The sequence below is a fragment of the Coenobita brevimanus genome, chromosome 52 (assembly GCF_032717465.1).
Source record: "Coenobita brevimanus isolate Jiangsu-jjx chromosome 52, ASM3271746v2, whole genome shotgun sequence".
Classification (NCBI taxonomy): domain Eukaryota; kingdom Metazoa; phylum Arthropoda; class Malacostraca; order Decapoda; family Coenobitidae; genus Coenobita; species Coenobita brevimanus.
In genome coordinates this window covers 10,239,658-10,254,928 of record NC_137005.1, presented here as the reverse complement: position 1 = coordinate 10,254,928, position 15,271 = coordinate 10,239,658, and the positions used below count along the sequence as shown (strand labels likewise).

At 42.1% G+C, this 15,271-nt stretch overlaps 1 protein-coding gene across 1 annotated transcript in view; it reads right to left on the bottom strand.

Moving 5' to 3' along the window:
- Positions 1 to 1,258: 1,258 nt before the first annotated feature.
- mEFG1 (mitochondrial translation elongation factor G 1) overlaps positions 1,259 to 15,271 on the bottom strand; it is a 132,742-nt gene continuing 118,729 nt past the window's right edge. The window contains exons 13-15 of the mRNA XM_080272986.1: positions 9,305 to 9,424; positions 2,287 to 2,447; positions 1,259 to 1,556 (exon numbers count right to left, since the gene is read on the bottom strand). Coding sequence (XP_080129112.1) covers positions 1,371 to 1,556; positions 2,287 to 2,447; positions 9,305 to 9,424 — 467 coding nt within the window. The 3' untranslated portion in view covers positions 1,259 to 1,370. The remainder of the gene's footprint in view (positions 1,557 to 2,286; positions 2,448 to 9,304; positions 9,425 to 15,271) is intronic.

The window sequence follows — 15,271 nt, the reverse complement described above, 5'->3', positions numbered from 1 at the left end:
TCTGTGACTTCATTCCTCTCAAACACCATAACTTTACTTTTGTTTACATTAACTTTCAGCTTCCTCCTCCTACACACTGTCCCAAATTCATTCACCAAACCTTGCAACTCCCATTCATCTTCACTCAACAATACTGTATCATCAGCAAACAGCAACACCGGAAGCTTCCAGATCATACCCTCATTCATTAGGGCCACCCCCACATCCACTGCCCTACCTTGCATCTCCTTTACAACCCCATCCATATATATATTAAACAGCCATGGAGACATCACACACCCCTGTTTCAGTCCCACATTGAGATCAAAGAACTCACTCAGCTCACCATCCACTCGCACCGTAGCCCTAGCTCCTTCGTACATACTCTTCACAGCACTGAACAATTTCCCCTCCACTCCATATATTCTTAATACCTTCCACATACCTTGCCTATCTATTCTGTCATAAGCTTTCTCCAAGTCCATGAAGGCAGCATACACTTTCCTTCCCTTCTCTAGATACTTCTCCACTAAACATCCTAGAACAAATATCTGATCTACACACCCTTTTCCCTTCCTAAATCCCCCTTGTTCTTCTCCAACTAGCTCCTCTGTCATATGCCTAACCCTATCAATGACTATTCTACCATATATTTTACCAGTCACACTAAGAAGGCAAATACCTCTATGGTTACCACATACTTCTCTCTCCCCTTTTCCTTTGTACAGAGGAACAATTATACCTGATTTCCAGTCCTCTGGAACCCTTCCCTCTTCCCAAGCCAATCTACACAACTTCCATATCCACTCCACAACAATCTCACCCCCATACCTAAGCATTTCACCACACACTCCATCAATTCCTAGGGCCTTTCCCAGCTTAATCTTCTTCATCGCTTCCTCTACTTCCGACCTACTGATCTCTTCCTCCCTCCTCTCATCTCTTCTTCTCCCAGCCTTTCCCCAACCACTTATACTCACACTGCTCTCACTCTCTACATTCAACAAATCCTCTAAGTGCTCCTGCCATCTCCTCAATTTCTCTCTCTTCTCCACCAACAATCTATTATTAATTAAATACAAAGTGAAAATAAATAATTAAAATTAAAAACAGTGTACATTACCTGAAAACTTACACTGATAATATATATATTATCTACAAATCTATATTAATTATACAAATTTTACAATAAGACAGTATGTACATATCACTGGATTCATTCACTCCACATGAATACTCATTTATGTTCAGTCATTCACATAAAGCTGCCACGCACATACAAACATAATCTGTGCAGCCTTATCTATCATATTCCATTTGAATACTCCAATGTTCAATCATTCATATAAAGCTTCCACTCACATACAACAACAAAACTAAACTATCCAACCTTATCTACCACTCTTTTTCTTTGAAGCTACTGGCAGTCCTTTGGAATTCTCAAACTGATCAATAAGTTGTCCCATTACTTCACTTCTGGCAGGAGCATAACAGGAGTACTCCATGGAGAATTCGCCTTTACCCTGTGTTGATGAGCGCAGTTCCGACGAATAGCCAAACATGTCATTCAGTGGTACCTGTAAAGGACAAGGATCACAGTTACCTCCTTCAGTCTAATGATGGATTTTTATGCCTTGTCTTTGTTGCTCTTGTTGTCATTCTGGGTTCATCTGAAATGTGAACCTGGTGGACTGCAGGCTGCAACTGCCATTCTGCAGTCAATCATTCTCCTTTAAGGACTTTACACTTCTCACACACATTTTGTAGGGAATACTTCTGGCATGACAGGAGTGTCCTTTCATGGTCATGAGAGGCAATAACTTCCTAAACTTCTTCCACCCACTTCTCCCTGAAAGTTTACCCTGCTCCTCCTACTGCACTCAGCATGTCCCCCATGTAACAGAACTCTTGAATGCATTTCAATCAGCTGTCACCCCAAACAACACTGTCCATTCTATCATCAAAAGCCTGGATACCCCTACACAAGCAAACACAGTGCAAATTTCTTACATCAGTGCATATTTTGTGGATCCATCTACTGCAAGTTGTATGCATGAACTCTTCTTAACTTTCTTTTTACATAAACCCTGCTCCATAACATTACCTCCCTCACACCTACTAACAATGACCTTTGTTTTACTAGTATTAACTTTCAATCCAAATTGAACATCTATTCTTTACTTAATCAAGAGACATCACACACTTCTCCTGCCTACTCCCAACTTACGGACTTTCAGAGACATTGATTTCCAGACACAACGAAGCAGTAACCATCTCCAAGTTGAACACTATCAAACTTACACTAACCTGACAAAACAGTGAGAACCAGCCCTGATTGGCATCAGTACCAGTAATGATGCCGTGCCGTCTGTTCATATGTGAAGTGACCACACCCTGGAACTCAACTGGAGCAGTGATCTCTACTGACATGATGGGCTCCAACACACGCCATATTCCATCCTCGAAGGCTGGAAAAAAAAAGGTAAGGTAAAGGTAGGGGCAAACACCATTAGGCATATAGCCATGTTGCTCATCTCCATAACTAAGGCTTTTGAGCCTGTGGCAGGTTATTTAGCCATTATCCTAGGATATGAAGCCATTTCAGCATCTGGGTTATTACAGTTATCTCCCCTGGGTGTTACCCAAGGTACTTATTTTGTCTACAACCCAACACAAGGTGCATGGATACATGAGTTGTGTGGTGTAACTGCATGTGCCACAATTATAATCCTGATGGTATCTAGCTGGCAGCTTGTGGTTAGCCATGCTAACCACCTAGCTGTCAGAGCAACAGCAAAGTGAAAATGTTAACAGGAGGGAGAGAGAGAAAGAGAAATATATAAATATACATATACATATATATATATACATATACATATATATATATATATATATATATATATATATATATATATATATATATATATATCCATCATCCAATCCTACATTGCCCCATGAGGAGAGTAGGAGCCAGGGGCTTGGCAGTTGGTCCCGACATTTAAGATGAGAGTGACCAGCCTCACTCATCTCTGAGTGGCATTACATGAGCAATCAACCCCAACCACCCCTTGGATATAAACCTGCACCGGTTCAATCCGATTGGAGCGCTGTAATTACCCACTAAACCACCAGGTGCCTGATATATATATATATATATATATATATATATATATATATATCTCTCTGGGGAGAATGGGAAATTGAGAGAAGGGTATTTACAATATGGTGATTGTGTTACACATCAAAACCTCTTACTTACAATAGTACTTAATTATCCTACCATATCCAACTTTGCTCCATGTCACTCTTGTTTCTGCTTTTCCCACTGCTAAAGATGTAATCCTCTCTCTCACTGCTGATACTGCCCATCATCATCTTAATCTTGTGTCCCACCAATAAATAACAAGGGTAGGACATTGACAGAAATGTTATGAACAGTACAGAATCCTCAAGGGCAATCTATTGAGCATTACTGATTCAGTATATGGATGGACAAGAGGCCCACCAAGACACAGAGTAACTTGGTGGTGGGATGAGGATGTAGAAGCTGCAGTTAAAGAGAAAAAAAGTCTTTTCCGGGAATGGAAGAAGGGTGGTAACAAAGAGGAATACTTGGCTGCCAAGCGTAGGGCTAGAAAAGAAGTTTACAGGGCAAAGTCTGAGTCACAGAGACTTATAGTTCACCTCAACTGTGTGGACAGGTAGAACATGATATTTAAGGTGACAAATCACATGAAGAGGGAGAATAGGGATATCATAGGTGAGCAGTATGTGAAGAATGATGAAGGAAGGGTAATGGTGAACAGTAGAGATATTAAAGACGCATGGGGAGAACATTACAGCCGGTTGCTGAAAGAAAAGTTTGACTGGGACAGGGAAGGTTTGGAGCCAGCAGATCCAGTGTTTGGCCCTTGGCCTTTGACTGACGATGCTACTGTGAGTGGGGCAATAGGCAGGATGCAGGAGGAGAGGGCAGCAGGTGTGTCTGGGTTGACTGCCAAAATGTTGAATGCCTCAGGAGATGTTGGAGTGAGGTTAGTCACTGATATGATAAATATGATTATATATGAGTGTGTTGTCCCAGATGATTGGCTGAAGAGTGTAACTGTAAATGTGTACATGCGAAAGGATGATGCCCTGGAAAAAGGAAATTACAGGGGCATAAAGCTTTCACACCAGTTTATGAAGGTAACGGAGAAAGTTCTAGAAGGTATGGTTAGAGAAGCTTTTACACCATACAATGAAGGTAATGGAGAGAGTTCTAGAAGGTATGGTTAGAGAAAGAGTGAATATTGATGAGATGCAATTTGAGTTTATGCCACGCAAAGGGATCACTGATGCCATTCATTGTTCAACAGCTTCTGGAAAAATATATAGGAAAAAAAAAGGGAACTGTACTTTGTTTTTGTTGATTTGGAGAAGGCCTTTGACAGAGTCCCAAGAGAGGAGGTGAAGAGGACAAAGAGAAAGGCTGGGATTGAGGAGTGGCTGAAATAAGGTGGTTATGGCCACATATGTCGGTGCTTGCACCCAGGTAAGGATGAATGGAGATTTGAGTGATGAGTTTTCTGTGAATGTTGGTGTGCATCAGGGGTCGGTTTTGTGCTCCATGTTGTTTATCATGGTACTTGAAGTCCTCTCACGTGACTTCAGAAATGGACTCCTAAGGGAGATGTTGTATGCTGATGACTTGGTGTCGACAGAAAAGAATGAAAGGGAGGCGAAGGAAAGATTTAGGAAGTGGAGAGATGGTATGGGGCACAAGGGCTTAAGTGTTCTATCTATCTATCTATCTATTGCCAGACACCTCAATCCCGTTTGGGGTGGCCACAAACAAATCGCCTCCAAGTCGCCCTGTCCCCCGCCATTTCACTGCCCTGCTCCCAACTTACACCCCCCTCTCTCATATACCTCTCCACCCCACCCCTCCATCTCATCCTTGGCCTCCCCCTCCCTCTTCCCCCCTCCACCTCACTCACATACACTCTCTTCGTCAGTCTTTCACCCTCCATCCTCTCCACATGGCCAAACTGCCTCAGTGTGTTCCTCATAACGCTTCCTATCACATCCACATCCACACCACAACGCTCCTTTATATCCTCATTCGTTAGCCCGTCTCTCCACGTGACTCCACAGGCTCCTCTTAAATAACTCATTTCCACTGCTCTACTCTTGACTTGTGTCCTTCCAACAATGTCCAAGCTTCACTTCCGTACGTTAGAGTTGGTATCACTATACTGTCATGTAGTAACTTTTTCACTTCCATGCTCACTTCCCTGTTTCTTATCACTGCTTTCAAAGAACCAGCAACTTTTCTTCCCTGCTGTACCCTTTCAAGCACTTCACCCTCCAAACCTCCATCCTTACTCATCACACTACCCAAGTACTTAAACGTACTCACATTTTCCAATTCCTCACCATCCAACCTCGCTGTACATTCACTAACTTCACCTCTCTCAAAGACCATCACTTTACTCTTCCCTACATTCACCTTTAGATTCCGTTTCTTACACACTCTCTCAAACCCATCCACCAAGCCTTGCAGCTCCCCTTCGTCTTCACTCAACAACACAGTATCATCTGCAAACAACAGTACAGGGAGTTTCCAAACACTATCCTCTCTCACCAGGGCCACTCCAACATCCACTACCCTACCTTGTACCTCTTTTATTACCCCATCCATGTACAGATTGAACAACCATGGAGACATGACATATCCCTGTTTCAAACCAACTTTCAAAGAGAAAAATTCACTTAGTTCACCATCCACACGCACTGCAGCCTTCGCACCATCGTACATACTCTTCACAGCATTCAACAACTTCCCATCTACTCCATATATTCTTAACACTTTCCACAATCCTTGTCTATCCACCCTGTCATATGCTTTCTCCAAATCCATGAAAGCCACATACAACTTCTTTCCCTTCTCTAGAAACTTTTCCACTAAAGATCTGAGAATAAATATCTGATCTACACAACCTCTTCCCTTCCTAAAGCCTCCCTGTTCTTCTCCAACTAATTTCTCTGTTCTTTCTCTAACTCTGTCTATAAGTATCCTACCATACACTTTTCCTATTATACTAAGAAGACAAATGCCCCTATGATTACCACACACTTCTTTTTCCCCTTTTCCTTTGTACAAGGGAATAATTATACCTGACTTCCAATCCTCCGGGACTCTACCTTCCTCCCAGGCCAATCTGCTCATCTTCCACATCCATTCTACTACTATCTCTCCCCCATGCTTCAGGATTTCACCACACACTCCATCAATTCCTGGGGCTTTCCCCGATTTAACTTTCTTCATTGCTTCCACAACTTCTATCCTACTGATTTCTTCCTGTCTTCTCAACTCCTTCCTTTTCCCAGCCATTCCCCAGCCACTTATAGTCGCATTACTTCCATCCTGTACGTTCAACAATTCCTTAAAGTTAATGCAGATAAAACAAAAGTGATGGTATCTAGGGCTGGTGGCAGTACTGTCAAAGAAATGGGACTGTGGCCATGTGTGATTTGCTACAAGGGCATGGGAAGTAGTTCCATTTTGTGCAGAGTCTGTGATAAGTGAATGCACAAGAGATGTAGTGGTATTACAGGTACACTGCAAAATAATGCTGATTTCATGTGTGCAGTGTGTCGAGGAAAGCAGGTGGAGGTTGTCAGGCATGAAAGGACTGAACTTGCTTGTGAGTCTCTTGAATGTATGGAAGAATTCTGTAATTTGGGAGATCTGTAACGTGCTGGAGGTGGGGCTGGAGCTAACTCTGTCGCTAGAGTGAGGAGTGGTTAGAGGAACTTCTGGGAGCTGTTGCCTCTCCTGACATTGAGAGGGCTCTCCCTCCATAATATATATACTGTATATATATATATATATATATATATATTTTAATGTGTCCGACTCTGGGCATAGGCCTCACAGCCTGCTCCCAAGGACCAGTAGTCCTCCTACATACCATACACCTCTACATGTCACTACTTCGGCGTTAGCAACCACCGTCCATATTGAATACATGCTAGGGCTGTCTCATACAGGACTGGTGTATTAGTATTAGCGTGGGCATTTTCATGACATGTCGGCAGGTATTCTGGTAGATCATTAACATCTGATTTTATGAAATTCAAATCCTTAAACTGTTCCCTGCCCCTGCGGGGATTTCAACCTAGGTCCAGTAGGACTGCAGGCCACCTCTATATGGTAGTGAGGCTTCAGCAGTCAAGGCAGAGAATATTCGCAGGCTCTGATGAACAGAAATGACAATGATTAGGTGGATGTGCAGTGCATCCCTGAGTGTGAGACCTGTGGGGGGCTGCGTTTACGATGGAAGAGTTGAGGGGTAAGATGGGTCTGGAATGTATAGGTATTGTGATGAGGAGAGACAGACTAAGATGGTCTGGGCATGTGGAGAGGATGGGGGATGATAAATGGTTGCAGAAAGTAATAAGTGTTAATGTTAGGGGTAGAGTTGTGAAAGGTAGACCGAAAAAGACCTGGGACGAGGCCACTGAGTGTGACTTCAGGGATAAGGGACTGAATAGGGAAGCTGCTGGAGATCGGGCAGCATGGAGAAAGGCCATTTTATGACCAAGGCCGATGCATGCAAGCATGTTGGAACCCTCAAAAAACAAACAAACGATTTACAATATGATGATTGTGTTACGGATCAAAATCTCTTTCCTACACTAGTACTTAATTATCCTATCATATATAACGCTGCTCCTTATCACTTCTTGTTTCTGCTCTTGCCACTGCTAAATATGTAATCACCTCTCTCAATGTTGATACTGCACATTATCATCTTAATCTTGTGTCCCACCAATAAATGACATGGGTAGGTTCAAAACACAGGAGCATCTATCTATCTATCTATAGCCCGACGCCCTAATCCCCCAAAGGGTGGCCGCAGACAAAACGCCTCCAAGTCACTCTGTCACCCACCATTCGACTCCCCTCCCCCCAACTCACCCCCTCCTCCCTCATATACCTCTCAACTCCATCCCTCCACCTCATCCTCGGTCTACCCCTCCCTCTCCCTCCCTCCACCTCACCCACATACACCCTCTTAGTCAGTCTTTCACTCTCCATCCTCTCCACATGTCCAAACCACCTCAGTGTATTTCTCCTAATCTTTTCAACCACATCCACATCTACCCCACAACGTTCCTTCACTTCTTCATTCGTCAACCTGTCCCTCCATGTCACTCCACATGCTCCTCTCAAGTAACTCATTTCCACTGCTCTCACTCTTGACTTGTTCCCCTCTTGCAAGGTCCACGCCTCGCTTCCATACGTCAGGGTAGGGATCACAATACCATCATGCAGAGACTTCTTAATTTCCATACTCACCTCCCTATTTCTCATCACTGCTTTCAGTGTGCCAACAACCTTCCTTCCCTGCTGTACCCTTTCACGTACTTCATCCCCCAAAGTTCCATCCTTACTCATCACACTGCCCAAGTACTTGAATGCACTCACATTCTCCATATCCTCACCATCCAACCTCACTGCACACTCTGTGACTTCATTCCTCTCAAACACCATAGCAAATGCACAAAGTTAGGAGTACTGCATTCGCAAATCACTTCCCAATGAAGCTACCTATACATCCATTTACTCTACATTCTGTCTATTCTATCATCCAATCCTTTTTTGTTCCATCATGAGCATAGAGGCCCAGGGCTAAGCTACTTGTCCCAACATTCAAGGTGAGGGTGACCAGACTTGCTTACCCATGAGTAGTACTATGCAAGCAACAAAGCCCAAACATCCCTTACATGTAAACTGTTACCAGTCCCATTCAGCTGGAGCAACAACACCCAGTAGACTACTAAGTATCCAATATCTTTGAAATTTTCAACTTACAATTGGTAGAGAGGTAGCCTGTAGTCCTAATGGACTCAGGTTTGAATCATGGCTGAGGTAGGAAACAAAGAATTTGAATTTCATAATGCAGACTTTACTGATCTACCAGAAGACCCGCCGACATGTCGTAAAAGTACCCCCACTAATACCAATACACCAGTCCTGTATGAGACAGCCCTAATGTATTCAATATGGACGGTGGATGTTAGTGCCGAAGGGGAGACATGTGGAGGTGTAGCCAGACTACTGGGCCTTGGGATAGGCCACTGCCCCCAAGAAATAGGCCCTGAAGCCTTTGCCTAGAGTCGGACATGTAAAAATTAAAAAAAAAATAATAATTAAAAAAAAAAAGTTAATGCCATTTAGTTTAGTCAATCATGCAATGCCTCTACTGAAGTCTGGTTATGGTATCGGTTGGCAGAGATATATACCGTACACTAGACCATACAGAAGTGGACTTACCCTGCTTCATGGCACCCTGAGCTGCAAGGATGAAAGCAATTTCACTGGAGTCCACCATGTGGCTGGCACCGTCTTGCAGCCGAAACCTCACCCCCGTCACCTTATGTCCCGTTAGCATCCCTAAAAATAATCATGTACACTTGCATACATATGTAATGGGTGGCAATAAATAGCACTCCACCAGAGACTCACGTGGCAGCATTGGTGTTGGGACAACTCAGTCAGCTAGTGTGGCCATGGCTGTGTCATTTGGAATTGAAAATGGGCAAATTATCCAGGGTAGATACAAATAACACTGAATGAGCCATCCCCACAACACACACTGCCTGATGGAGTGGAAGTGGAGTGTTATATGTGAGCCACCAGGTATCTAACTCATTTGTTATTGTTGTGACCTCAGGCTCATCTGGCCATGAACCTGGAGGATTGCAGTCTCAAGCTGTCCTTCTCCTGAAGTCCACAATCCTCCTTTCAAGGGATGGGGAGGAGTTTAGGGAAGTCTGCATAGTTGGCATCAGAGCTGTCCAGTCATATCAGTGCCATCACTTGCAGGCATCCCTCTCTATCACCACAGATTCACTTCACTTAGATAAATAATACAACAGTGAACAATGGCCTTCAAACCTAGTAAAGCCATCTCCAGAACCTGAAAACTTTTCAGAATACTGTGCACAAATTTCACAACTGTTTAACTAATGGTGAATGATATTAATGTCCAAAACTTAACTTTTACACATATAACAACTTCTCACATCTCCTACCAGAGATATTGTTTTAGTATTACTGATCTCATCTGTTACCATAGGTGGAGATCTTTGTACTGATCAGTATTTTTATCTATCTATCTATCTACTGCCAGACGCCTTAATACCGTAAGAGGTGGCCACAAACAAATCACCTCCATGTCGCCTTGTTCCCCGCCATTCATTGTCCTGCTGCCAGCTCACAACCCCCTCTCTCATATACCTCTCCACTCCATCCCTTCATCTCATCCTTGGCCTCCCTCTCCCTCCCCCCCTCCACCTCACTCATATACACTCTCCTTGTCAGTCTCTCACTATCCATCCTCTCCATATGGCTATACTACCTCTGTGGATTTCTCATAACACTTCCTATCACATTCACATCACACCACAGCTCTCCTTCACTTCCTCATTTGTCTGTCTCTCCATGTAACTCTACATGCTCCTCTCAAATAACTAATTTTCACTTATCTCACTCTTGACTTGCGTCCCTCCAACAAGGTCCAAGCTTCATTTCCATACGTTAGAGTTGATCTCACAATACTGTCATGCAGCGACTCTTTTTCTTCCATGCTCACTCCCTTGTTTCTTATCACTGCATTCAAAGAAGCAGTAACCTTTCTTCCTTGTAACCCTTTCAAGCACTTCACCCTCTAAACTTCCATCCTTACTCATCATACTAACCAAGTACTTAAATGCACTCACATTTTCCAATTCCTCCTCATCCAACCTTACTGTACATTCTGTGACTTCATTTCCCTCAAAGACCACAGTTTTACTCTTCCCTACATTCACCTTTAGATTCCATTTCTTACACACACTCCCAAACTCATTCTTCAAGTCTTGCAGCTCCCCTTCATCTTCACTTAACAGCAAAGTATCATCTGCATACAACAGTACAGGGAGTTTACAAACACTGCCCTCTCTCATTACGGCCACTCCACCATCCACTGCCCTACCTTGTATCTCTTTTATAACCCAATCCATATATAGAATGAACAACCATGGAGATAGGACACATCCCTGTTTCAGTCCAACCTTCAAAGAGAAAAATTAATTCAGTTCACTGTCCACACACAATGCAGCCTATGCACACAGAGAGAGAGAGGTTGACAAGTCAGACCTATATCACTGAGCTCCACCTGGGGATACCTAAGTTGTATCTGTTTATGGGTCAAGCTCATTTAGGCAAAATTAAGTGATGATCCAACATAGAAAGACATGTAATAATAAAGAAGTGTAGCCTCAAGTAGGTAAACATCTATAAATCAGTGTCCAGGAAAGTGCTGTGTTTCCTTACATCAGCTCGACAACACCGAAGCAAGCGGATGGCAGAGTGATGCAACAACTGTAAGATGAAATTATCTTTTCTTTAAGATGGCTTCATATTTTGGAGAGATGTCTTTAGAAGGTGCTAAGAGAAGAAACAAAGGTAAAAAACAAGATGATGACTTCCACCCAGAACTGGTTGAAAAGGAAGCTTACAATAAGTTAGCTGGAAAAGTAAATAGACTTGAGAGAACTTTTCAAATGGAAGTTGAAATTAAGAATAAGCTACATAAAAACAAGGAAAAAAAAAGAAAATTAATAAAGGAAAGAAATAGCAACAACAGATGAACTATCAGCTGAGGTAAATTCACTGAGAGCAAAGGCTAGTGAAATGGGATGTACAGTAGTCTACCATGAGAGAATTATGGATGATTTCAGAAACGATATGGAGAAAATCAGGCAAGCAAGCCGTCTGACAGACCAAAGTAGTACTACTGAAGAGAAAAATAACACAGGTAAATGAAATGGTGAGAAATTGCCATGATGAGTTACAAACTACATATGCTGAAATATTGAAAGTAATGAATTACTTAGATACAAAGGTAGTAAGAAAAAGCGTAAAAACGGAAGTGAAAGAAATCATAAAAAAACAAAATTAGTCAGGGAAGCTGTAGAGATTAACAAATCTACAGTATAGTAATCAGTGGCACAGGTGAGGAATAAATTAAAAACAAAATCTCAAGGGACAAAAAGGAGATGGAAAATATAATGAACATATTGATGCAAAGTACCAGAGGATATCTGTAATAAAGATATAGAGGAACATAAAAGGCTAGGAAAATATGAGAGAAGTAACTCAAGGTCTCTCAAAGTAACCTTCCAGAGTGCAAACACTGAAGAGGAAATATTAAAAAATGCCAACAAACTCATGGAAAAAAATGAACTTAAAAAAGTATGGATAAAAAGATGCTAACTCAAAAGGAATTGGGAACACTATAAGAGAGGAGGGGGGAAGCAAAAAAAAAAAACAAAGATCAGAGGAAGAGAAGAGCAAAATTTTTTTTACAATGTAATTGGATTGCAGGTATGAAAGTGGTACATAACCAGCAGGGAATAAAAAGAAGGAAAGTAGTAGACTCAAGCTATGGCAAGTATGTAAACAAGATGCTTAAGCTGATGTACTCAAATGTTGATGGAATGGTATCTAAATTATTAAAGATGATAGACAATACCAAAGACAGGGCACCACATATTATTTGCCTAACTGAAACAAAACTAACCCCATGGATATCAAACAATACCTTAAACTTGGAAGAATACAATACTGTATATGGAGAAGAGATAGTAATTAAAAAAAGAAAGGAGTAATTATACTATTACCATCCATTCACTCGATGCAGTGCTGCTTTGGGTGTCTTCCCTTTCCTCTCTTCTTTCCTTCCTCTTCCACCTCTCTTTCCTTCATTCTTTCCTCTTTCTTCTGCCTTCGGGTGAATTTACACTCCCTCTTCCATCTTTCTTTCTTTCCTCTTCCTTCTGTCTATGAGTGACTCTACATTGGATGACATGCCAAATGGCGTCCTGTACATCAGGAAACCATTTACTTTACTGGGTGGTAACCATACAATCAAATTATGGCACCTGGTGACTTAGTGGGTAATCAAGGCATTCTTGACGGATTGAGCCTGTGTAGGTTTATATCCATGGGATGGTTGGGGTTTACTGCTCACACAATGTCATTCAGGGATGAGTGAGGCTGGTCACTCTCATCTTAAATGTCAGGACCAACTTGCCTAGCCCCAGGCTCCTACACTCCTCATGAGACAACATAGGATTGGATGATGGATGGATGGATGGATGATTATTATAATTTTATTTATTCATTCATTTTTGGAGATGGACTATGACTGCCTCCATGCTCTATCCTCTGTTTCACATCAAAGCCTATACAGTAACGGCCAGTGGCCACCACTCATAACTGAGCCAATATATCATCACTTCCATTACACACTTCCAGTACTGTAAAGTATTCCTATTCTATTACTGCACACCTAGGCACAGTGCCCTTGCACAGTGAACGAATTCAGAGTAAATGATTAGCATAGTGAACGAGCAAGGATAATCAAGTCCACAAAACCATAATGAACAAGTTGAACCCCGAGTGAACCAAATCGGGGAAAAGAGTAGGCAACAACTGCCATCTCCCATATTGAATGACCCACCCCGCCTAGTAGACGATGCACAAGAGGCCAGATATGAGCAACCTGTTGAGCAGAATCCAATGGAGGACGAAGAGTTGCCTATGAAGAAGATCAGCAAAATTCTAGTAGCAGTGGATGTTCTGAGAGAAGAGGTCAGGGCAAATGAAACCAGCTACCTTAGGACACAAGAAGTGCTCAGAGGAGTAGAAACCACTTTTTGTTAATACACTGAAAGGCACAATATGGAAGTCAACAGAAGAAAACAAACACTCATCACACGCTACTACTGAACTCAAGAACAACAGGAGACAATTGCCTCTACATCGTCTGCTACACTTCCTCTGGAAGAGAACGATGATGTGATGTGATGTCAGTGGTGTCACATTTGGACTGTGAAGGTTTTATGGGAGAGGTGAATGAGGCACAGACACATGGGGAAGTGGTTCAGTCAGGTGATGAGGGCGAGATGGGAATGTAGGGGTGGAAGATGATGTGGCAGGGACACCCTGTATTCAAGCCAACCAGGACTGGCATCTGCTCCACTTAAGGTAAATAACCAAGTATTTTATATATCTGAACTGTATGTGTTTGGAATGTGCCCTTTAGTACATCTCCATGGCTCAAAAAGTGGACTTTGATAAAGTGGTGCTGCCATATGCTATTTTTCCCATAAGATATGTTGTTCACAGTGAACGAATTCACAGTGAACAAGCTCGTCTGCCGCCCATAAACTCATTCACTGTGCAAGGGCACTGTACTTGAACTCTTGCACCAATTCAAGTGTTTCTACACTCACCAGCAAATCAAAATGAGAGTCATCTTCTCTCAACAACCATCACTTTCAAATCATTCTATTCTAAACATTCAGAGAACTCTGAACCAGAGGTGGGACTCTCAAACACAATCATGAACGATTCCCTGTTGTTACTTAAATCTTTTTGGACTGGAAGAACTAGTCATGGAAGGTTTCTACTCTTTTCTTTTTTTGTCCTCCCATCTAAACAAATAACAGCCACGATTTTTCCTCCCATGATCAAATACTGTTTTTTATGACAATAAAAGACAAAGAAGATTCTACTCTCACTGGCCATTCTGCAAAAGCAAATGTGAGTTACCACAGGGGATCCATTGTAAACATGTACTTTTCAGACCCCCACCCAAGACTGCAAAGATCCTTTCATTAACCCTTAAACCGCGGGCTTGTTTTGCTTTGACTTGCGGCTCCCGCGGGCATATTCGCGCTCCGACAGACTCTCTAAAAATACTTGCCAAAAATCAGTTATTAGTCCTAGAATATTAAAATCACATATACTTATGGCACATACCTTCAGCTTTCTCCTTGGGTGTTTCTTGAGCCTTCGTCGTGTACCGTAGGACTTGTGGAGACCTCTGAAGTTGGGTAACAAAGTCTCTACTTTACAGTTCCCGACAACTCGTAATATGATTACCACAGCCTGATATTATCACTAGAAACACTATTCTATGATTCTCAAATACTTTGGAATCCATACTCAAAAAAAAAAAAACACTGTGAAAGCAATGAAAATTACGAGGGTGTATGACCATCCCACTTCCGATCGTTCGCCACTAGTGTTGTCTATTATTCATAAAAACACTCAGTTTATATTTCTGTTACAATATAACACATATATATCTACAGTCTTTATCCATAAGTTTCCTTCAGTAATAGTAGTTTATTGTCACTGTAGGGATTCAATTTCTTTCAATAAAATATATAGCATTCACTTTCTCGT